At 44.2% G+C, this 23,424-nt stretch overlaps 1 protein-coding gene across 2 annotated transcripts; it reads right to left on the bottom strand.

Annotated features, from left to right (window-relative positions):
* Positions 1–1,259: 1,259 nt before the first annotated feature.
* Positions 1,260–22,964, bottom strand: mdfi (MyoD family inhibitor). Of its 2 annotated transcripts, none has more exons than XM_076143494.1 (5): positions 22,472–22,964; positions 21,161–21,362; positions 12,018–12,161; positions 4,591–4,962; positions 1,260–4,198 (listed from the first exon to the last, which is right to left on the bottom strand). In XM_076143494.1, exons 2-5 carry the CDS (start codon positions 21,315–21,317, stop codon positions 3,945–3,947), a joined length of 927 nt encoding a protein of 308 aa, XP_075999609.1. In that variant the 5' UTR covers positions 21,318–21,362; positions 22,472–22,964; the 3' UTR covers positions 1,260–3,944. The 2 variants fall into 2 exon arrangements, with proteins under 2 accessions (XP_075999609.1, XP_075999608.1); XM_076143493.1 differs by having other exon boundaries at positions 22,479–22,964.
* Positions 22,965–23,424: the final 460 nt, after the last annotated feature.

Raw genomic sequence — 23,424 nt, 5'->3', positions numbered from 1 at the left:
TTCTCCACACATCCATGTATTGGCCTAAACATGCATTCCTACTAGAAGACTTTGGCAAGCCTTAAAAAAACACATTAAAGGGCTCTGTTCTGCATGAGCCCAGTTGGTGCTGCTTTTTCTGTTTTCTCTCTGCTTCACTCTGCTCAGTCACAGCTAATCTGGTGGAGTTAACTGAAAATCAAATGGCAAGAGATGATTGCATGATGTATTTACGCAGAAATAATGAGCCAGGGAAGAATGCAAAGGGCAATTATAAACAATATAAGAAAGAATTATACTACTGTACGTCTATAAAATGCTTAGTTTATTATCAAACATGAGTAGTGAACACCTATATTGTATACTGCATTGGTCCTATCTCTGTCTAATTTCATTTCTATTTAACCTGAAGACAATGGAAATGCCACAATACGTACAAACAGCCCCCAACTTGTTAGACTTTCAAAAGAGTCTGGGGTGGCTAGAGTTTACGTGCTTGAACATACCTATCAGTTTAGGTATGATTTGATTTATGAGCCAGGGAGCTAAGTGAGACACTTTAATGGTGAAAACTATCTCTAACAGTCGTATTCTCCTCTAAATCAGCCACATAGCAGCATTCAAGTAGTGACTGATATATAGGGGCAAAGAAAGGACAAGGAAGGAGCAGAAAGATGTTTCTAACGTAACACATTTTACTCTGTGTGAATAGAATTTGTAGCGAGGTAACTAATTTTAGAAGAAGCAGCGATGCTTCAATGGTTGATTTGCAATTTGTAGTAAATCCTAGGGTTATATTATTGGTGGGGATATGGTGATGGACATTTGAAGTCTCATAAGATTCTATAGTAAGTGAAAATAAAGAAGCGATTCTCACATGTAGCCTGGAGTTCACATTGTTTATTCTGTATTAAACAAACACATTGTACTGTGACATCCAGGACATCAATGCAACACTAAATGGGGTAATGTAAACAAAATGACATCATAGTGGACAACAGTCTAGTAACGTTTCGACTGGGCTAAGATAACATTCAGGCTACGGGCAGAGGGGTCCAGTCCTTATCCATCAAATATCCAAATTCCAACTGAAAAGAAGATTACAAGACAATGATAGAATGCTGTGAGGAAAGAACAGTAACAGCAGAAGGTCAAGGCAAATGGACTTGCTGCTCAGAATTGAAGAAATGACTTGGATGAGTGAATTCTCTTAAAACTAAACAGCAAATCCAGTTATCTAGAGCTACTACAGCTAGACATCCAATTTTACTGGATGACTGACAACCTTCACAGACAAGTTACAGTATTCATGACAAAAAAAAGGACTGAAAGTGGAACAAACAGACAACAAACTGAACAATCCCAAGAGAAACATTTGTCCCGTCAGACTGAGAGAGCATCTTTGTCTCCAGATCAGCCAATCAGCATTGTTTCTGTCCACTGCCATCGTCTCCACAGCATCCAATCACTCGTATTACACTCAACACACAACATAAGTCGGCCCTCCTAGTACATAAAAACCTGGAAAATTCCAAATCTGGAAAACCTTGTGGATATTGCTGGGCCCTCGTCTTTGTAGAAATGTTAGTTCCAAATAGCACTTTTTGGATTTGGCTTAAATATTGCATCAAAATGTGTTAAACTCCAGCCAGTCACCGACACGGCTCATCTGCATAGTGTCACACACCCCGCCCAGCTTCAGGGCTGGAAATACACTGAAAAAGCCAGGTGTGTGTGTGTATTTTTGTCAACAAACTCTATTTACAGAGCAAAGGGAAGAATAGGAACTAGCTAATATAGCACAAAATATAGGTCAAAATGTTTATTCCAGTCATACAAAACAAAACTGTGATTGCATCGTGACCTTTCATCCAGAGTGCAATCTGTGAGAGTTCTGACATGTGATTGGCTGTTCTGGTGACAGAGATCCCCAGCTCTATCGTCGGACACTCTACAGTTGAAACATGCAGCAAATCGCAAACACACACCATCATTATGACATCTATTTATCATTATTAAGTCCAGTTCTTCCCTTCATAAATCTCCCACAGAATTGCATCGGGTGTTTTTCCAGGCCTCTCCAGGATTTTGGTCTCGGTTGAGTTCAATAAACAAGTCCCCAATATGTGAACCGTCTTCCGTCTGACATCGCTGTAAGATCACGTGAAGATTCATACTATCTTCTCAATTGCATTAGCTGGAATCCCAAAAAAGGTGGATTTTGTGCTTTGGTGTTTGATTACAGCTTTAGTGTATATTCAAAATCAGTAAAACAGTGTTAAGAGTTCAGCCCTTAAAAATAGGGTTTCAACAACATAGCCACATAAAAACATAGCAAAACCCCTTTATATGTACATGTAATTATAGGTTTTGAAACTAAGGTCCAGTACGAGCGAAACTCTTTGGTATTTCCATGAAAAAGGATTGCACTAACAGTATTTGATCAAACAGGAGAGAGAGAGAGATTTGTATCAAGTCAGTTTAAAATGCATAACAGATCTAGGTGACATCTCAAGAGGTATTGGGTTGGAGAAGGTATGCGTCTGAGCATAGGAAAGTGCGGGGCCTGTTATCAAAAGCGTACCATTCATACTACAAGCATATGGATCTAACTTAGCATAATATTGTGAGATTTTCACTCAGGGAATTAAATTAGATGTGGAGCAATGTCTGCTTTTTTCCAGAGCACCCGGCGAAACCTGATAACACAGAAATGTGATTTTCACATTGGAGGAGAAATGCAAATATCTTAACTCAAATCTACAAAACAAGGATTAATAGAGATTTGGGTAAAGGCGAGGAATCTACTTGACAATTCAGGTCTTAAGCTGAGCCCAGGCCATTTGTTCACATAGCAAGAAATGACAATGAAAAATGAAATGTGTGTATAAAAAAGAAAAGAAAGGAGATGACGCCTCCCAATCCCTTTACCGGTCCTCTTACGGTTCTGACCGTACAGACGAGGACGGATTCATTGAGTACAGCTGAAGCTCATCAATAACTACATGTAGAAGTAAACAGGATGTGAAACATTAACCAAGGAGAGATGTTTCATCAAGCACGCTCTCGCTTCACATGTTAAAGATCAGAGATTGGGTCCGTGGCAGATGCTTGTCGACCGCTCCGTGATGTCCAGCAGGACCCGTCTCCCAGCGGACACACGACTTCCTCACCATGCTTTGTCCTTTAAGTCAGATGCGTAATAAGAAAAGAAATGTAACAAAAAAAGTAAACGAGAAAGAAAAGAAATGTCTGTCGTATTGCCACTAGCCGACATTTGTGTTTTTCTCTTTGTAGTACTTAATAATTAAGATGAGACAACAGCTGAGACGACTGCTGTGTGCATTGCAAAAAGCGGACGTAGGCCGTAGAAATGGAAGACTTTAACCTTGCCAAGGACAGACTACATTTCTACTGAGATCTGAGTGTCCATTTTCCCATTATGCCACCACTCTTATCTACAGAAACACTAAAATCCGGTTAAATGAAGCCATTTTCTCATTTGCCTTTGGAGGTCATTTTTCATGCTTGGAGAACTCCAGTTATTCAGAAGGCACAAGGGGCTCCATTGTAAGAGTGTGTTCAGAGAGGGTCCAGAGGCCCAGCCTGTTCAGCCTGGCACACACTCCTGGACCACAGCTGGAACACACTCTGCAGCAAACACCCGGCTGCTTAGCAATTGACCAACAGCGGGGATTAAGCAAGAGAGGGTATTGTCCCATCTTTTGATCGATAAAGGACTTCTGTTGCTTGGCAAACCCTGTTATAAACATTAGAGATATTGTCGAACCAGCCAAGCAATCTAGTGTGAACCACAGAGCCCAAGATGAGCTACGGCATGGCAACACAGACTGGGTGTAACACTGCAGGACTGACAAAACACTAGTTGAAGTCATTCCCGGGCTTGTAGGAATGTGCAGTCGACATCTACTTTGCCCCCTGTGGCGGCGGTGGCGTCTGAGGTCTCAGGAGGAGAAGCAAAGGCTGCAGCACTCCATACAGATCTCCAGGCAGTCCGCAGACTCGCAGCAGGCGTCGATGATGCCGCAGTCCATGTCACAGGGCAGGTCGCAGTCACCGCACTCCTCTGACGCGCAGCAGCAGCAGAAGCACGAGTCGTCGCCAGCACAGGAGCCACAAGTGGCACAGTCCAGCACGATGTTACACAGAGTCAGGAACTCGCAGAAGAGGCAGGCCAGAATACAGTGGACACAGCAGTCTGGAGAGGACAGAGAGATGGAGGTCAGCAGAGACACACTGGCAGAGAGACAGGACAGGAAAACATGAGGACCATGAGAATATCTATCTATCCTCAAAGTTAGGATGGCTTAACTGCAGATCTACAGCCTAGTTAAACCAAGACATGCACACACCACACAGAAAGGACCAGGGCACAGGATTAGAACCCAGAACCTCTTTACTGTCATAGTTGTGAAAAGCTCTTGGGGTCAATAAATTACTTCTTTAGGCTGTGTATTCATTTTATTGTATAGTATGAACTCAATGTTATCTTAAGACCAGAGAACAATGATCTATTAACCTGAGTGGGACCAGCAGATCAAACCTGATGAACTTTATTTAAACACATTTTTCTGTCTCAAAGAGTCTCACCGTCCTGTGCCTCTGTGGGAATCTGGGAGCTGTTGCTCTTGGAGCTGCTCTTGCTCCTCTTGCTGCTCTGAGAGGTGATGGAGGGGTTGGACTGCAACTTCTTGGTGTGCTTGGGTCCTGCTGAGGAAGAGGAGGAGGTGGACGAGCCTCCTCTGGGGAGCGAGCCCAGCTTGGGGTGCTCTTGAGGGCCCCCGTTCCTGACCCCGTTGGAGTGGAGTGCGTTTGTGTGAGGCGTGTGCGCGTGATGTGGACAGTGTGTGTGAGGGGAGTGTGCGTGTGTGTGGTGCTTGGCTCCGCTGCGTAGTTGGCTGCCGGGCTGCGTTCGGCATGGCTGGGTGTGGTGGAGAGGTGTGGATCTGGCTGCAGGCTGACCTGGGGGAGAAGATCCACAAAAGAGTGTTTTAGGTCCAACATGCTGAAACAAAGAACTTTTTATTTATTTCAATCTCAAAGTCCAGGATGTGGCTATGAATTGGCAATTGTGTCAAATTCAAGCCTCAACCACAGTCTTACATCAAGCATGGTACAAATGTTGTGTGTGTGTCAGAGTGTGTGTACATGCAGCAGAATGCCTGCCCACGTGTGTGCATAACAAGTCTGAACAGTGTGCAAGCAGCAGGCAGGACTGAGGCCCCTCTCAGTGTGTGTGTGTGTGTGTGTGTGTGGAGACTTGCTGATGCAGCATCACAGGGAAGGAAGGCTCTGGGAAACTGAGTCCAATTACTCAACCCACCCCAAAGGTAAAACGCTCATGTATTTACTGAGGTGACCCTTGACCCCTCCTTGTCTAGACTCTTACACAACACGTAAGAGATGGAGAGCAAAAGATAGGGTAAGGAAAACAGCGGCAAGAGGAGAGGAAACATGAATCTATCCAGTACCTGAGTTTTTCAAAGAATGCAGTTTGGACACAGTACCTACACACACCCACACATACGGTACATAGCACACACTGACACACACACACATCTGTTAATCTTGGCTCAGTGTACCACTTGGTATATTTTACCTCCAAGTGTCACCAAGGACTAACTACCCTGCCGGAGTGAAGGAGGCAGTGAAAAGCTCACCTTTGCTGCCAAGCCAAACACACACCCCCCGAAAAGTGGAGAAAAAGTAAAATGGACGCCTGTTTTTTATATATTATGGTAGTATTTAATACAATCCTATTGAGGCCCTAAATATTATCTTGACCTAGAAGCGCACGGCGTTGAGAGGTTTGGTGAGATTTGACAGGGCAGAGAGACGGAGCCCAGAAAATCAAAGCAGAACATACACACACACACACACACACACACACACACACACACACACACACACACACACAAACACACACACACATATATACGTCGAGAGTGTGGTCCTGAGCTTCTAGCAATGAAACACGGCTGTCCATAAAAATCGTCCGTGCGATAACCGCCCGGAGACAGATAACCCGACCGAGCCTGCTTTGATTGGCCGGTCGCCGTGGTCACACAACCGGTCCAGCGTTATTAAAGATTCTTTCATTCAGCGTTTTCTAACTTTGTTCCAGATGTTTGGCATTGACTGCTGGGCCAGTGTGTGAGGATGTGTGAGGCTGTGTGTGTGTGTGTGTGTGTGTGTCTGTGTGTGCGTGTGCGTGCGTGTGTGCATTGTGAATGGAGTACATGTGTAGATTCAGTGAGAAGGAGCCACGCTTTCTCCTCTTTAAGTATGTCAAAAGTCAATACCTGCCTCTTTGCTCTCTTCCTCCCTCCATCTCTCCGCTTTCTCCTTCTCCTCTCTCCACCTCTCTTCTTCTATGGTAACACCCTGCACTGGGCAGCGTGGATTTATGGTTTGAAGGAGAGATCAGAGAGAGAAGGCAGGGATGCGGCTTTCCCACTAGGTCTGTGTTAAGCGATCAAATCTCATACTGCTTGTGTATGTATGTGTGTGTGCGTGTGTGTGTGTGTGTGTGACTGTACATAGGCGGATCTGGCAGGCAGACAGACAGATAGAGAGAGTCAGCACGCACAGAGCTGGTGCTTAGGCAAGCGATACCCACTCGCAGACGAATATATACGCATGCAAGAACACGCGCAGACTGACACACACATGCACATACACACACACACAAAAGGATCCTTTGTGTGGAATCAGAAAAGTAAAGGGGAAGGATAGAGTGAGAGAAAGAGAGCTTAGTTGGAGAAATGGGTTCTGCTGGTGCATATTTGGGGCCTAAGTGATGCATGGGTGTGACTCATAAACACAATGACTCAGCAGTGAAGGCTGGGTAAAAATAACAACAAATCAAGAGCCAAATGACCGTGGAATTAACTTGATGAGACTGGCAAATCATAGTGTGTGTGTGTGTGTGTGTGTGTGTGTGTGTGTGTCGCTACCACTCCACTGTTGACCATTGAGGAGGGGGGGGCTTGCATGCAACCTCTGTGTGAATGTAGGTGTGTGCGCACATAAGTTTGTGTGCATATGCATGAGTGTGTGTGTGTCTGGCAAGTGAATGAGCATGAGTGAGTCACCCACCGGCTGAATGTAGAAACACCCCCCTCGCCCTGCGCGCACACACACACACACACACACACACACACACACACACACACACACACACACACATACAACCTCCACCCCTTCCTCCTCTCCTGGCGTCTCTCAGCTACCCTGTACTTACACACCTCCCTCTCAGACCAGAAAGCTGCTGTTCATCCCTCTCTCTCTCTCTCTCTCTCTCTCTCCGCTGCTATGAGTCACCGAATCGACTGTGAACTGTGTCTGTCTCACTTCCAGCTGCTTCATCGTGCCGTCTCCGCTCGTGCACTTTGTCTGCCCACATAGGCCGAAGCGTTAACATACTAAAATGATGGAACGTGTTGTAAATATGCGATGCTGGAGGGAGAGAAATCTAACGGCATAAGCGTGGTTCCAGAATAAGTCATTAGTAAAAATAACAGGGTGAAAGGATGAGTGGACAGATGGATGAATGTATGGATGGCTTAACCGTGCATAAACATACAGAGAGTTGTGTTTTTGTTAACAATGGATTAAATGACACGCTGAGAGGTGGAATGTGTTTCTTGTCAGCAGGAAATAAGCAATAAATGCCAGAAAATGAACCGAAATAATGATGTGGTTTTGACTTGACTTACAAAAGGAGGGGGGAAGTGCCTGTAATATATCGGTAAGCTACAAATCACCCAGAAACATCTTACCCGCTGTCACTGGGTTTTCCTATGTAGATTGCTTAAATGTGGGCCAAAGCCTTAGTGTCAAGCACCAAAACTGCCCAAATGGGAAAATGATAAGTTAGTGTTGTAAAATGTTATTTTAAAAACAGCTTTCAATGAGAATTTCCCACATTCTCCAATTCTACTTTTGGCTGCTGTGCACTTTAGTTGCGCACACACACACACAACCTCTAACTTTCGAAGAGGCCATGTGCAAGCAGTCAGCAATCATGCCGTGGTTAGTGAGTCACAGAACGGCCTCTTCAAAATGAGGTGTGAGCGACACAAACACTGGCGCTGGGATTTGGAGTTAAAAGGTTTGTTGTGGTTACTTTGAATTCACTCAACGATCTATAACAATGGGTGCAAAACCAAAGTACACTCCCAACATCATTCAAACAAAGTCGGCACAGAGAGGAGACACAGACGCAGATTCATCAGCCTATAGTGACACTGACATCAGTATAGCATGATGATGTCACAAGTACACATATTATCACTGACGACTTTTCTCAACATTCAGAACTATTTCCCCAATACCACATTATGATTATGGTCGCTTGCACACTTTCTTGTTTATTTACTGGGACTGGAAAAGCATTCCGAGCATCAAGCATTAGAATACTCCTGATGCTGACACACGTTGTGCTCATTCATGTCATACTTGTATGTCTCTTGTAAGTACGGTGAAAGGTTTTTGTCAGAGGTCCGATCATCACATACTTCACCTGAGCACAGCGTCAGACTAAACAAGCCCCGTGCTGTGTGTGTGGACGCAGGCAGACAGGCATTTGATTTGTGTTAGTGTGTTGATAGGACATGTTGCTTTTTAGGTTCAGCTGTTGGAGCTTGCTTTGGCCCCCGAGGGTGCAGTGGAGAGCAGCACGTCTACCAAAGTGTAGAAATGAAAAACTCTACACTGAAGTATTAGAGGACACGGGAATCATCACCGGGAAACTAGAGACCTAGAGACCTGCTATTCATATAAAATAGTAATTTGCAAACTGCTCTTCTGAACACACAAAATACCTGAAGCTTGTTTTTCTGTTGTTCATTAGTTTTTATTCTCAGTTTTCTCTTTTAAATCAAGATGTACTGGACAATTAAATACTTCATATAGAGTAGACAGTTACAGAACTTGCTGTGGTTGTCAGATATTATGATACAAATCTATGTTGTTTCAGTTTGCTTTTGTTCAGTTTGCTCAGTTTTGCTTGCTGAATCAAGCTGCACTAAACAATCAAATACTACATATATAACAAAACCTATGCTGCTGTTTACCAAAAGAAAAGTCAACTTAGTACAGTGCAAATATACATGTAATATTCTGTGTAATATAAAATACAATCAAACAACTCAAGTATGTGCAGCACCTTTGTCTTCCATTTGTCAGTGTATTTTTCATATTTTCTTATTTCTTAGTTTTTAGGTTCAGGGGAAGAAATGAAATCTGGCCATCGTGAGCTGACGCAAATGAAAAATAACAACTAACCAAGACTAATAAATTCTGGAAAGACTTCCATCCTTCTTAAGGATTCTTTGTCAATCTGAAACCCTGTTTATTCACTTCAATCTGGCGTGTGGAAAACCACATAATTCACTTTTCATTTTTTCTGCAACACTTGAAAGGTTTGCATGAAATTTACATGACAGATGAATGGAAACTCAGTGTACAAGCATTAAAGCAGGCGGGACGTACAAGCATTCAATGACTAAAGGAGGAGAGGCAGTGGACAGGCAAGAGAAAAAACATGACATGGAGCCACACTCATCTCACCCACACACAACCCCTGACCTGACCTGTGTGACATCACTGCACACACAGCTCACCTTTCTAACACTCAGCTCTGTGTCACAGCTATCAAAACAGGCGGAGAGTGAAGGAGACAGATGGAGGGAAAAAGAGATTGAGGATACAACACAGTGACTGCGCACAACAAAACACTGTACACACACACACACACACACACATGGATGCAAACACAGAGCCCAACTAAGTGGAGGCGTCATGGTGCTGCTTTGATCCTGCTGATAAATTCCCTCATGGGTCTGAATGAGTGTGAGTACTTAAACATCTGTGAACAAGTGTATCCTGCTGTGCCTGTGACGTCAAAGACAGCAGTGGGCCAGGGCTGTGTGTGTTGAATGACATCACTGAGGAGGCTGTGTGAGTGTGCGTGTGTGAGTGTACAACTCCAATCATAATAGAGCAAAGTGCATGCTGCTGGAAAGACAGAGATACAACCCCCAACTCTACTTCACAATCTAACACACACATGTGAACAGCTCTGCGCATTGTTCTCAGACAGCTTGTCACAGGCTCAGGGCCAGGCGCATACTGCAGCTATGATGTCATCACTGCGAGACTGAACACACGGGCTGCAGAATATTCTGTTTTCACTTCTGTTTCTGCTGTCGCTTGCAAACACACAGATTGTACGCAGGCGCAAACACAAATGTCGCACCAGCCGTGACCTCATCGCAAACTTTACTCAGTCATTACGGTTTTATAGTTTGTCTGCGCTGTAAAGAATAGGATGATGATTGATTCATTGCTTGCAGCTGACGCACACTTACAACATGGTAAGGTAACACAGATCATCAAAGGCAGAGAGGACAGAATAACAAGAAGAAAGTTTATACCTCAGCAATATTTAGTCTGTGGTTCAAGTGTTGTGAACAAACGCACAATTGTGTAAATTGACGGTGGGAGGAAGCTGAGGATGAAGGGAGGAGGCGAATTCAGATTGGAGAGGCAGAAGATTGGAGCACATATAGCAGTACATTTTGTCCAAACCCAGTTGCGTAACTCTCCCTGCACAACATATGGAGCTGCTGGGTTTCACATAGATTTTATGGGGATATAAAAGAGAGAGAGGGAGGGAGGGAGAAAGAGACGAGGGATAAGACCCAACACTATTCAGTTTCCCAGCCTGGGCCTGAAAATAGACAGGCCATGGGACAGGTAGAGGCACAAACACAGACAGAGACAGCACACACTCGCACACCTACTTAACTGCATAACAATTTCCTGACTGAACTCCTGGTTATTCAGTTTCCGCAAACTAGCTATTACGACAGGACACGTTTGTGTGTCTTTGCATGTGTGTGTGTGTGTGTGTGTGTGTATGTGCACATGCGTCACCCGTGGCTGGCCAACGATTCCAGGAAAAAAGAAAGGCTCTTAGTAATCTAACACATGCTCACATATCAGCTTGCTCAACCGTCTTCTCACCCCTTCATTCCCTCCCTCCATCCATCACTCATTCACATTCGCCATCCCTCCATCTTTGAAAGACAGGAAAAACAGATTTAGACCTCTGTGGAGCATTTTTACAGTGGTTTTAGGTTAGCGGCCACGCTTTGAGACAATAAGCTAAAGCCTCTGTGGGTGTTATTTCTGTCGAACTCCTGCTTTCAAGCGGAGGAACGACAACGTAGAACTAGATCAGGAATTAGGTTAAGATTCTACTTATTTCAAACTGGAACAAAAGCAAGAAAAATATGTGTGGTGGGGTAATGACAGAGCGTACTTGTGTAACACTTGGCCCTCGCACAGGCGGTTGGAGGGAGCCCTCGATTGCACGCCGGGGAGAGAGAGAGTGTGAGAGAGAGAATAAGACAGAGGGATATGGTGATAATACAAAAGGAGAGGAAGGCTGATTGTGATATGATTCTGGATGGAGGTGTAGGGCACCAGTATGGGGGCCACTACTAACCAGCTTTGTCAAATGGGCAACAGTGGTGCATTTCCATGTCGCAGCAACAAAATCAAGGATTGGGAAAGTATTGCAATCCATTCGAAAATGTATCCTAAATCATGAAATAAGGCCTGAAAAAGCCGAGCCGAGTCAAATCCACATTTCCAGTCACTTTCACGTCAAATACCGTAAAAGCCCCACTTAAAAACGAAGCAAGGGGGGAAACATGTGGGGCGGCAGAGGGAGGAGGAAGAAAGATGTTTCATTTCAAGTGTGGAGATTTGGGTGTAGACTCACTTGTGTTGGGAAATCAGACCCTTAACCTACTTAGCTGACAATGTCGATATTTGTGGCGTCTGACCTATTTCTTCAGGGTGTGTAAATGCGCTTTGTTAAAGGTCAGGACAGTGTGACTCATCTGACCAGTGATCAGTAATGGAAATAAAACAGTCATGACTGCCTCCGTGCGTGTGCGTGTGCGTGCGTTTGTGTGTGTGAGTGCACGCTTGTGTTTACTCACAGGTAATACTTTTGCCGGGCGTTGCAAGTTCCGTGTGAGAGAGGCTATTCGTGTTGTTGCACTTATGCCCATTGTTGCCTGGCAACCCTTCTGCGGTGACCGTTGACCTCAGTATGAGGGGCTCAGTATAGGTATTGGCCACATCTGGAAACAAACACACAAGTACATAAACAACTAAATATCAGACGAAGCTTTTAATAATGTGGAGAAACTTCAGTTTCACAGTTTTCAGTTCTGACTCAACAGTTTGCAGGTATCAGCAACAAGCAGTTCCCTCTGTTCTAGTAAACGTCTCTACTGCCGTGTCACTTCCCATCCATCCGCTCTTAATTAATTTAAACAGAGTACTGCTGCTGACTTCAACAAAGCAGAAGATTTTGTCAGTGTGTGTGTGTATGTGCTGTGTCCTGAACTTGCATCTGGAAGCAGTTAAATCCAACCCCTCGGGACTGTTTAGGGGTCTTTGTGCATGTTTGTGAAACCTGGAGTCTGCATGTGTGCGTGTGTGTGTGTGTGTGTGAGTGTGAGCATGTGTGTATGAGTGTAAATATGCGTGTGTTTTAAGTGTGTACAGGAGGACGTACACATAGTATTACACACAGTAAATATGTGCCTGGGTGTTTTACGTGCTCGCCGGTTCTATGCCGTCTTCTAATGAAACTGTTATTATGGACAGATGCACAGATGCACACATGCTATAATGTTTATAAAAGCAAAACACACACATACACACTACACAGAGGCCTTCAAAGCAGGGCAGGCTTGGGCCTCTGAGAGGTGCAGACTCATTCCTAGGCAAATGGGAGCCAGCTGGGTTTGATAAACACACACACACACTCTACACACACACACGGTCCAAACCACGTCCTGTACGTGGACTCAACACTTCCCGGCTATGTTTATTTACTCTATCCGCTCTAGCTCACTTCTCTATCTGTCCTCTCTTTCCTGTCCCCTGCCTCTCACATTCCCTCTCTTCTCTTACAAATACATTCCCTCACATATTTTGTGTAACTTATACAGTTAAACATACACACATGCAGTGTAAGGCAGAGTTGCGGAATGAATATCTAAGCATGGCAGCTTGGGGTAAATAAAAAAAGCAAACAGACACAGACGCTGTTATTCCACCACAAAAAACAACACAAACGTGCTCTCTAGGGGTGAGCCAACTTCTATAGCTTTAGGGATCAATATCCACTATTGCAGACAGATGGCAGTTTTTGTTTAAGAATGAGCAGAACCTCAAATTGTTCTAAGTTAGACAGCCAATAGCATCGGTTCAGGCAAGATGATGAAGTCATTAGCACGACCCAGATAAGCTAATAATCACCAGTTTATTTCCCTGAGCACTCATTCACATAACAGAGCTGCTACCTGCTATCCAATGACCATGCAAGCCTCAAAATGTTGTTAAGAAATTTGAATTCCAACACATTATTGAGTAGGAAACACTCTTATTTACATTAAGCCCATGCTACCTAGCTTGCTATCAAATACTGCAAGATCCTGCACACGCTAGGAGCTAGCTAACATACTAGCTAGTACTAGCAAGCTGTTAGCGAGCTGCCAAGCTGCGGCATCAGCAGCTAAAGCGGGCACAATGTTCACATGTCACTGGTGTCTGTGCTGAGATTTTGTAAACACAGGGGCACAGTTGTGGTTTGGGTTTGCTGGGACGGACGCAAGTGACTGGGCTAGAGCTGTGTGGTGGCCATGGAGGCAACGTATGCTATGCCTGGTGGCGTCTTCAGTAGGGATGAGCAGGCACGGAACCCCTGATTAAACCTTCATCCTGTTTTTTGTGGTCTTGCTTATATCACTGCGTCGTATGTGTGTTTGTTCTGATACAACAATGCAGTCTGTGTGTAACGCCTGCGAGTGAAGACTTTGCAGAGGGAACGACTGTGTTCACACTGTGTATCCTGCCAGCTTGGCCAAAATGGCCACGTCAAGGTTTCTCTGCCCCTCACACTGGTGGCTTGGACCTCCTCTACTCTAAATCCACCCTGGGTTTAGATTTAAACCTTCCTCCTGAAATGCTGCAGACAATACAGCTTTGCAATGAAAGGTTTTGTTCTCACTTTGCGGTGAGTTTGTCAGTTTATAGTTTGCTGCTTGTGCAAACACGTATCACCATGAGTGGTTTGGTGGCTTCAGTTTGATATTTCAGTGTTTGACATGAACATTAGACTCTGAGGATGTTAATGCTGCTGGATGTTTTGAGCTTGACTGTGGCGTTCTTGCTACCAATACATATTTGACAATAGTTGGATACAATTCATAATGGCGAAGGTTTGACTTGGGGTTTTCTTGTGCATCAACAGAGCCTTTGGGCCAGGCATCGGACATGGTGCCAACTGGTACAGTGAATTTTGATTTATTTATCACAACTGACACAAATATGGATGTTTTTTTAATTGTTCTGAAATATTCTTATACTACAGCATCGCAACAAATCCTAGTGTAGCTAAGTAAACATGGGAACCGATGAGACTGCCAGCCTTCTACCAACATGTAGAGACCTAAGTACCTCAAAGCAACGTGTACTAATACTCAGAGGCTAAAGCAGAGCCATCTTAACTCTCCTCTGAGTGCTCCTGCTCTTTATAGCTTGGTTATGTAAAGGTGGTTTAATCCTAATGAAGAGGAACAGTGTCTTACTCATCTGAGGATCTGTGTTTGCCTTCGGTTTCATATGTTTGTGTACGTGTGTATTTGTGAATATTATTGAGAGCAGTTGGAGTTCTGTGCATGTTGCACGACCTGAAGGGAGGAAAGTGCTTCCTGCTCTTCCATTTCTTCTTCATGCTTTACACCCAGACACACAGACACAGACACAGACACAGACACACACCTTCCCATATCAAGTCCTAGCCCTCGTCCAGCATCCTCTCGTCTACACTATATATTTGTCTCCTGCATGTGGAAGCCATTTTTAAGGCCAAGTCATCCATATTGTATCCATTAGTCTCAATCAGCCGGCTTCAGATATGAAAGCCACTAGTGAGAACTGCTGCCCTCAGCACTGCCAAATGTCTACTTTTGAGATACATGTGTGTATGTGTGTGTGTGTGTGTGTGTGTGTGTGTGTGTGTGTGTGTGTGTGTGTGTCTGTTTTAAAGCCAATGTCACTGTCATGCAGTGCACATGTTTATTTATTTTTCAATCCATTCATCCTCCAGCCCCATTTTGCTTTCTTATAAACATGTTTCATAACAGTGTCCCAAAGAATGTCTCAGTGAAAAATGAATAAATAAATAAAAACGTATCATCCATCTATCCATCCAGCCAGCCAGTCATACATCTACTCATGCATTTGTAATTAAGGATTACAATTTCATGGTCAACATTCCAAAATCAGTGAATCACTTATAAATGAAATACTGAGACATGTCATTAATATAACCTAAACAGAAGTGCTTAAAGTGGCATTTTTCTGCTGTATTCCATTCAGCTGTACTGCTGCTGTGACAGGTAATTATGTCATTATTAAAGCCACATTAAACACAGCGTCGGCCAACTTCAGGCATATAAAGGACAGACTGCTCCAATATAAGGAGCCATGACACAACAAAAAAACATCTTCATCATTTCAAATTGAATTGCTGTTATATCATTTCTGAAGTAAAACAACATGGGTGTAAAAATGTGAGTCAAGTCAGCCCTGTTAACTAACTAAACTATCTGAATATTAAGGGAATACCTATATACCTGCACATTCCTAGCTAGTTTGCATTTAATCATCAGCCAAATGAATCCCTACATGTATTGATTCAGTAGTGTCTTATGTGCTCTCATTAACACTCATTTACACTGCCAATGGAGTCCCATGGGTTAAAAGTGTGTAAGACTTGTGACTGAGTCAAAGCTTTCCCCTCTGTAAACGTTCTAAACCGCTATTGTTAGAGCTAAACACATCCCCACCAAACCCCCAGTGCCATCCAAGCAGGCCTTCAACCAATTCTATGTTGGCATCAGCATCAAACCACCAAACCGCCCGACCTCAGAGCCATTTCTGAGATCTGAGAAAGATGAGCCTCTAATTCAAATCAGACCAGAGCAATCAAGAGCTGCTGAGGAGCTCTGGCTCTCTGTTTACAAGTGTGGGTATGTGTATTTGTTTGTGCATGCGTGACTGTGTGTTTATGTGTGTCTGTGCACTCATGGGTGTGCTTTTGTAGTTTGGTGCATGTACACGTGTCAGTAACGCTGAAGGGGCAATCCAGAGGAATGTTACTCTCCTAGTAAACACAACTTTAATGGTTAAAGCAAACACATATGGCTCACATAGAGTGAAGGTTAACATTAATACAATACAAACACGCAAACACACACGCACACGCGCACACACACACACGCACACACACACACACACACACACACACACACACACACACACACACACACACACACACACAGGCTATATGAGCAGTCCATGATATGACCTGACACAGCACAGCCTGCTCTTTGAGGGGTAGAGATTAGAGCCCCTACACACATTCTACAGCCCCACTAATACACACAGCGCTCACCTACACGGACACACACAAGCAGAATAACGCAGGCATGAACACAATTGCCCACTTAATAAAGTGCCGTTATCACATAGCAACAGAACATTGTCATCACGCAATAAACCGTTGTGTGTGCTGCATTTAATCATAGCTAACAATGCATTATTTCAGCACACACAAACTAGTTCATGCACAATCACACCCCTGTGACTCTGTGACTCATCTACAATAATATATAGAAATAGATAAGACTTGAGAGAATAACAGGAGAGAGAAATGAGAAGAGCTGGAGAGCAACCAAGCAAGATAATGTTCAACAGAGCAGAGTTAGATGAGATGAAGCAGTAGTAGCTCTCCGGCCAACAGTAATGACTGGAACTGATTGAAACCACACGCAACCGCTGGGGTTCTGTCCAGGGCAAAGGATGAGCCGCAGAGAAGGACACAATAGAGGAACTATAAAGCTCCAATGATTGCTATGTTGATTTCTGTACCTCCGAACAAACATACACACAACTGCACGAGCACACAGTCAGACACTTAGAAGAGAATAAAAGAGACAATTGTTCGCTGAAATCTGGCCAAAGGTTGAGAGCGCGCACACACACACACACACACACACACGCGCCCGCTGTGAGAGTGCAGCTCTGGAATATGTCCAAAATTAGAGATTATAGCTACTGAGAGAATGAAGCAGTGTAAGCTCATTAAAGACAAAAACTGTCTGCTGTTGAACAGGCTTAAGAGAAATTTAATTGTGCTACTTTGTCTCTAAGATCGCTCTGGTGTCTGTGAAACTGCAGCTGCTTTATCAACCGAGTGGTACATTATTCCCTGTGTGTACTATATTCTCAAAAATGTGTGTAAACTGTATACGTGAATGGAATTAATAGGATTTGCGTCTCGCCAAATATATACAAGGGGTTACTCAATTTGTGTATGAGGGAGAATCCACCAGGTGAGGGAATGCATGTATGGATGCGGCTTACTCCCATTATCGCGTTTACATGCTTGAATAAATTGATTTACAACAGTATAATCCGTGTCTGCTACTCAAAGTAAGCATAAGTCAATTTATGTAAATTTCAATGTAATTATGGTGTTTACGTGACTTCAGGATACAACACGAGGCCACACACACACATACACACACACACACACACACACACACACACACACACACACAAACATTCACACAGAGAACGCATGGGAATGAACCTGAAAACAGTTGAACAGAATTACACTCGGATGAATAAGCAGAGATCTTGTCCCATAATCCAAGGCTACACAGGCAGATGCACACGCTGCAAACGCACACAAACTATACTGAAACTCTCTGCTCCCACTGTGGTCTTGAACTTATCGAAATAGACAACAAGCACCCACATGAAGGGCTTTCCATCTTTGTTGTCACTGTAGCATAACAGGCCCCTGGCTCAAGTGCCTCGACAAGACAGACGTTTTGCTCTCTAGTTTGTAATATCACATCATGTTGACGTGAGCTGTCAGCACAGTTTATGACAGGGGTTGTGCTGCTGATCCGGAGACTATTCTTAAGTTAAGAATTGGCAAGTGATGGAGGGAGAGGGTAGGTGGAGACAGAGAGCGAGAGAGAGAGAGAGAGAGAGACAGAGAGAGAGAGAGGGATAGAGAGAGAGGGTAAGGCTACCAGAGTGGCAGCAGGTTGCAAGTTTCTTAAATGTTTGCGAGGTGGTGAGGGAAAAAAATGGTTCCCCATTTTCGTAGTTCAAATATGCTATAAAAAAACGCCTCAAATTGCTCCGGTTTATTTCGATCTCTATGAGGAACTAAACTGGACGCAAACCTCTATAAACCTACAGCACTGGAAAGAGACGAGAAGGCAAATACATGCAGACGCTCTGCGACGGAGGAAGACAGACAAGTGCAGGGAGGGGTGGAAATATTTCCCATACGCAGACCCTGAGAGGAGAAGAAAGATACGAAAAGTGGCCGATGTATAGACAGAGCACCAAAGAGAATCAATCAAACACTGAATGGTCCTCCTGTCCAGCAGACGTCCCCATGTGTGACAGTGCGACTTACTCCGACGAGCCTGTTTGACCAACATAGCCGTCCTTTGACTCATTTAGTGAACCTGAGGCCAAATATATGACTCAGAATACTGTGACGCAGCCAACTTTAGGGACCATTTACTGAGGCATTCAATTACGCTACAAAGCCTGTGCCAAGAAAGCAAAACAAATGAATGAAGATAGTTGCTGAGAAGAAGAACGTTGCTATTTTTTTATCTTTAAGCATAAAGCAGTATTTCTTTTAGTTTGACAGTGTGTAACATGTATTATGATTTAATTCTCAATTCTCAATCTCAAGTAGCCCAAATCATCCAGTATTGAACTGAACTGAACTGAATCAAATCAGATTCAGATCAGATTGAATCCAATCAGGAATCAAATTGGATTGAATCAGCAGATCAGTGTCGATATCCAGCACTAAAGATCATCGCTTAACACACCAACATATATTCAGGAAGAGAAATAAACAACACAATAATCTACTCGTAAATATAGTTTGACAGATGAGCGAATGGAAGAGAGACAGGTGAGAAAGTGACGAGCATGAGGTGCTGAGATGCTCCTAGATAAATAGGCAGGAATGCTCTGTGTGCTGCGGTGAGACGCACACACATCTGTCAACATGCCGCTTCGCTCAATGACCGCCGAGCACAGCGTCAATCACTTCTGCTGTCACACTCTGGAGTGTCCATGAGGTCAGCTCGCTGAAGCTCTCAATGGATTCATTGAATGCCTTGCGATTGTCTGGCTCCCACGCTGAGGCTGCAGGTCAGCGCTTAGTTTAGACTATTTGGATCTGACCCAAACAGCCGAGTTCAAGCTATGAAAAATCATCCATGACAACTCAAATCTAGTAGAATTCAAAACAAGAACGCTACAACAGTGACATTGCATTTCTTGTATATTCATGATATGTGTCTACTCAAAAATTTGGCAAAGGTATGATTCATGATGCAAGACGAGCTGTATATTTGCCTGTGTGTGTGTCAACTGTATTTGACTGTTCATGTGTACCTGTTGTGTTGTCCCAAAGCCTCACACTACAGGCTGAGGGATGACTGAGGGGTGAAGCAGAGTGCTGAAAGCAGGGCCTTGTTGCCCTCTGTGGCAGTCTAACCAATCCTCTCCTCCCCACCCTGGCTCACCTACAGTGCCTAGACACACACACACATACACACACACAACCACACACGCCAGACCAGTCAGCGAGACGTACAGTCTAACTTTAGAGGGAGAAGCCACAGTTGTACTTTGTTGGCTTCCTGAAGAGTGAGCGCAGGTAAAATCAGCACAGCCACAAACGTGTCCAGGCACAAGTCTGCTGTTTAATAACTGTAAAACCTCTTAAACCTGAGTGTTATCATTCAATCTACTTCATCTACTTACACTCCTTGTTGTATGTAGCAAACAGAGAACGCGGACATGTGTGTGTGTGTCTGTAGATTATGTTATTACAAATTCAGTGGAATAATGATACCAGACTGCGTTCAGACTTGCCTTTGAAAATAAAAAAAGTAAAAAAACTAACCACAAAGATTTTTGGAGCTGGTTCACATGGCAACAACCTACTTGCTGTTAACCACACCTAACCTAATTACCTAATGACCTGCATCTCTGATCAGTTCTGTGGCTTTCTCATGGAAGCTTACGGGAACTCAAAGCTCATCCTGGGTGATTCACACGGACCACCCGACCCCACGACCACCTCGAGTTGCTCCACATCCTCCTGTCCGCGCTCTGTCATTGTCAGACACGTCTTACCATGACCGATCACACAGGCAGGAGGGGTCATGAGTTCATTCCCAAATTCCCGGGAGCCCCATTGCCGCCTTTTAGCGTTCCAGAGAGCTGCGTTGGTCCTGACCCCTCAGATCATCCATGATACGAGGCGGCCTGTCCCCCACATATACCAATCTCCTATCACCTCAACACATGGTTGTAGTCTTTGGCAGTGACCTCTGACCTAATGAATGACTGGGACATGCACCAAAAACACACTGTGCTTTTCCTGAAACTTGGCGGGAGACAGCTTCCAACCCTACCATTAGTGATTACTACTTTTAAGGCTTTAAACACAACAATGAGTACACCACAAAGTAGAATTCAGTTTCAGAAAATGAACTGAAATACACTTTCACAATCAAATCCTTCTGAATGTCTCCTGTTGTACGGTAAAGAAAGGAAAATGTGTTGCATACAACTACACACAAATACTGGTCTACCTCCCACCATAATGAGGTTTACATGCATGAAAGAGCTTGGAGAGCTCCTCTCTGTCAGCACTAATCCACCAGCTCCTCTTCCTCATAATAAATGGCTTAATCTCTCTACTTTCTTTCTCTTGTCATCTTTCATTATAACTCACAGAGACGCTAATAGGCACACGCACACACCAGAATACAACAAAGAACAAATAAACTTAGTTACCGGGTTGTTATAAACACTTGCTCATTCAAGGCAAGTTTGAACTGATCACACACAGTACCGGAAGACGCCCTACAACACATTCACACAGGAACACAAATGCCTAAATACTGCCAATTGCTGATTTGCCGTTCTGAACCTCTCTTACCGTCACTGGGACAAGGCTTTGTGCTTGTGCAGCCGTTGACTTGCTCTGTCGTCGAGGTCACAATTGGACTGAGCTTCGGGGCCGACAAACTGGGGTCCCCATCATCAGGTGGCTCGAGGGAGATGGCAGGGACACTCCTCTCCTCATCCATGGGCATGGGCCTGGCTCTTATGGGAGGAGGTGGAGGGGCCAAACAGTGAGCCTGAAGAAGCAAAAATGCCAAATAGGAGGAGAATGTTAGTTTTAGAAAAAAGCAATAATATGCCATCTAAACCAGATAAAAGCATAAATCAGATGAATACACTGGAAGACTAACAAATGCTGCACAAGCATTCCTAAAACTTGCACAACTCAACTTTAAATCATCGTAATGTCTCCTTCAAAATAAACTGTCATGCTGACTAACAGAAAAATGTGCATACAATGCATAAATGTAATGTTTCAAAATGTTTTTGAATATTTCAGCTGGGCACACACATAACATACACAGGCAATATTTGCATGTTAAAAGTATCTAAATAATTCTTAGTGAGGGAATATTTCGAGCTTTATTCAAATAATGAAGTAACTAAGTGTTGTTGTGCCATATTAAAGTAAATTGTTTTTTTTAAATGGCCAATTCGTTCTTAAACTCACATATTTGCCTGCATTTAGGCCACAGGTGTGTGTTTATGTGCCACTTTACTGAGGCTTCGGGGAGCCAATCAGAATCGAGGAACGGGTCGGTCGCTTTAATCAGAGCGGACAAACTCAGCGTCACGTGCCAACGTGTGTTTGGCGCGCGCCCTGAGTGCCAGAGCGGCTCAGCTGGACAGCTGTTTGCGCGCTCCCGAGGCTCGCTGCTCGCCGCCCCGCAAATATCTGTGCAACGGTGCAAACTTCACGTCCTAACGATTTTGTCCGTAAATCTTCACCTTTACTTAGTAACAACTTCATCACCCTAAAACGTTGAAACGTATAAACTTTTCAAGAGGCGTAAACTTTGGAGAACTTTCTGGAAAAGTGGAAAGGCACCACAGTCCGCATTCCCCCTTTGATCTTTCCATCACCCGCGTGCTTTAAAAACAATACAGTCTTCCTTTTAAGACGAAGTCTGCTTTGAAACAGAGCATGAGCGGTGTAAGTGTTCATTATGGGCACATTCTGTTTACCTTTATAGGACGTCTGTGCCCTGATTTCCCCACAACGAGTCTGTGCACGCTCACACCGAGCTCAGCGCCCGTGTGAGTCCCGCTCTGCCCGTGTTCATAAACGCACCGCAACTTGCTGCAATCCGACAATAACAACAGCGGGAGAAACACTTTGACTTACGTCTCACCTTGTCGCTGGCTGGGGACACACACTGCAGCCGTTGTTGGGGCGTTTAATTCATTTTCTGACCGCTCCAGGTGGACTTCTCCCACTCTCTCTCTCTCTCGACCTTCCCCCCGTCCTGTGCCCCACAAACTCTTGCCACTTTTACGGGACAGCCACTTCTCTCCTCGGCTCATGTAAGCGCCCCTCTAAACTCCAGATTTAAAGCATTTTTCCTCAACCGAAGACACTTTTCTCTCCGCCTCCTAAAAGTCTCTCTCTCTCTCCGGCTCGCCCCGCTCTCCAGCAGACCAGATGTTGGGAAGTCGATGCGTCTCTGCAGGCAGCTCCCTCTATGCTCTTTGTCTGGAATGCCGCTTCTTACTTGGTTGCTGCAAACAAAGTCCGAGTAGGCAACTTCTTTAAAGTTACTGAAAGAGTTGGAGGTTGAAGTTGTGAGATGACTAGTCCCCCCCTGCAGTCGGTCCCTCTCCTCTTGACTCCCACTAGGCTTGTGTGCTGCAGCGATTGGACAGGAAACTACAGTCAGCGGTGATTGTGCTTCCTCCGGGCTACAAACTAGTTGGGCTGAGCTCGTTGTCATATAATTAGCACTTAACCCGAACCAGACACAGCAGCAAAACACAGGCTTACACACACCGCACGAGGAATTATACAGGGCCAACAAATGTATGTTTGGTTCTTAATAATGCTGGCTAATTGTATGTGACGTTTACTGTAAATGGGAAATGCCAGTAACTGTGTATTTCCAGAAACGTCTGTTTGTACGTGTCTGACACTTGAATGCAGCACAGATTATGTTGACTAAAGTAGGATAATGGATCCCTGCCACATTCTATATCCCTAATATTCCATAGAGCCGGGTTTTTATTTAGATTTGTTTATCTAATAGGCACTGCATATTAACGGACATTTAAATATGATTAATATATACATAAATATGCCAGATT

Source organism: Genypterus blacodes, unplaced genomic scaffold (assembly GCF_046128005.1).
Source record: "Genypterus blacodes isolate CSIRO-AG114 ecotype Tasmania unplaced genomic scaffold, CSIRO-AGI_Gbla_v1 ptg000025l_1, whole genome shotgun sequence".
Taxonomy (NCBI): Eukaryota; Metazoa; Chordata; class Actinopteri; order Ophidiiformes; family Ophidiidae; genus Genypterus; species Genypterus blacodes.
The sequence above is the reverse complement of the archived record's forward strand: the minus strand, read 5'-3'. Positions and strand labels throughout refer to the sequence as shown.

What these genes read in the sequence shown, in the direction of transcription:
- mdfi (XM_076143494.1), bottom strand. Translation starts at nt 21,317, where the DNA reads ATGCCCATGGATGAGGAGAGGAGTGTCCCTGCCATCTCCCTCGAGCCA. An exon ending in GCCCGGCAAAAGTATTACCT is followed by an intron (nt 4,963 to 12,017) that starts GTGAGTAAACAC and finishes CTTCTCCCCCAG; the next exon opens with GTCAGCCTGCAGCCAGATCC. An exon ending in TCCCACAGAGGCACAGGACG is followed by an intron (nt 4,199 to 4,590) that starts GTGAGACTCTTT and finishes TGTCCTCTCCAG; the next exon opens with ACTGCTGTGTCCACTGTATT.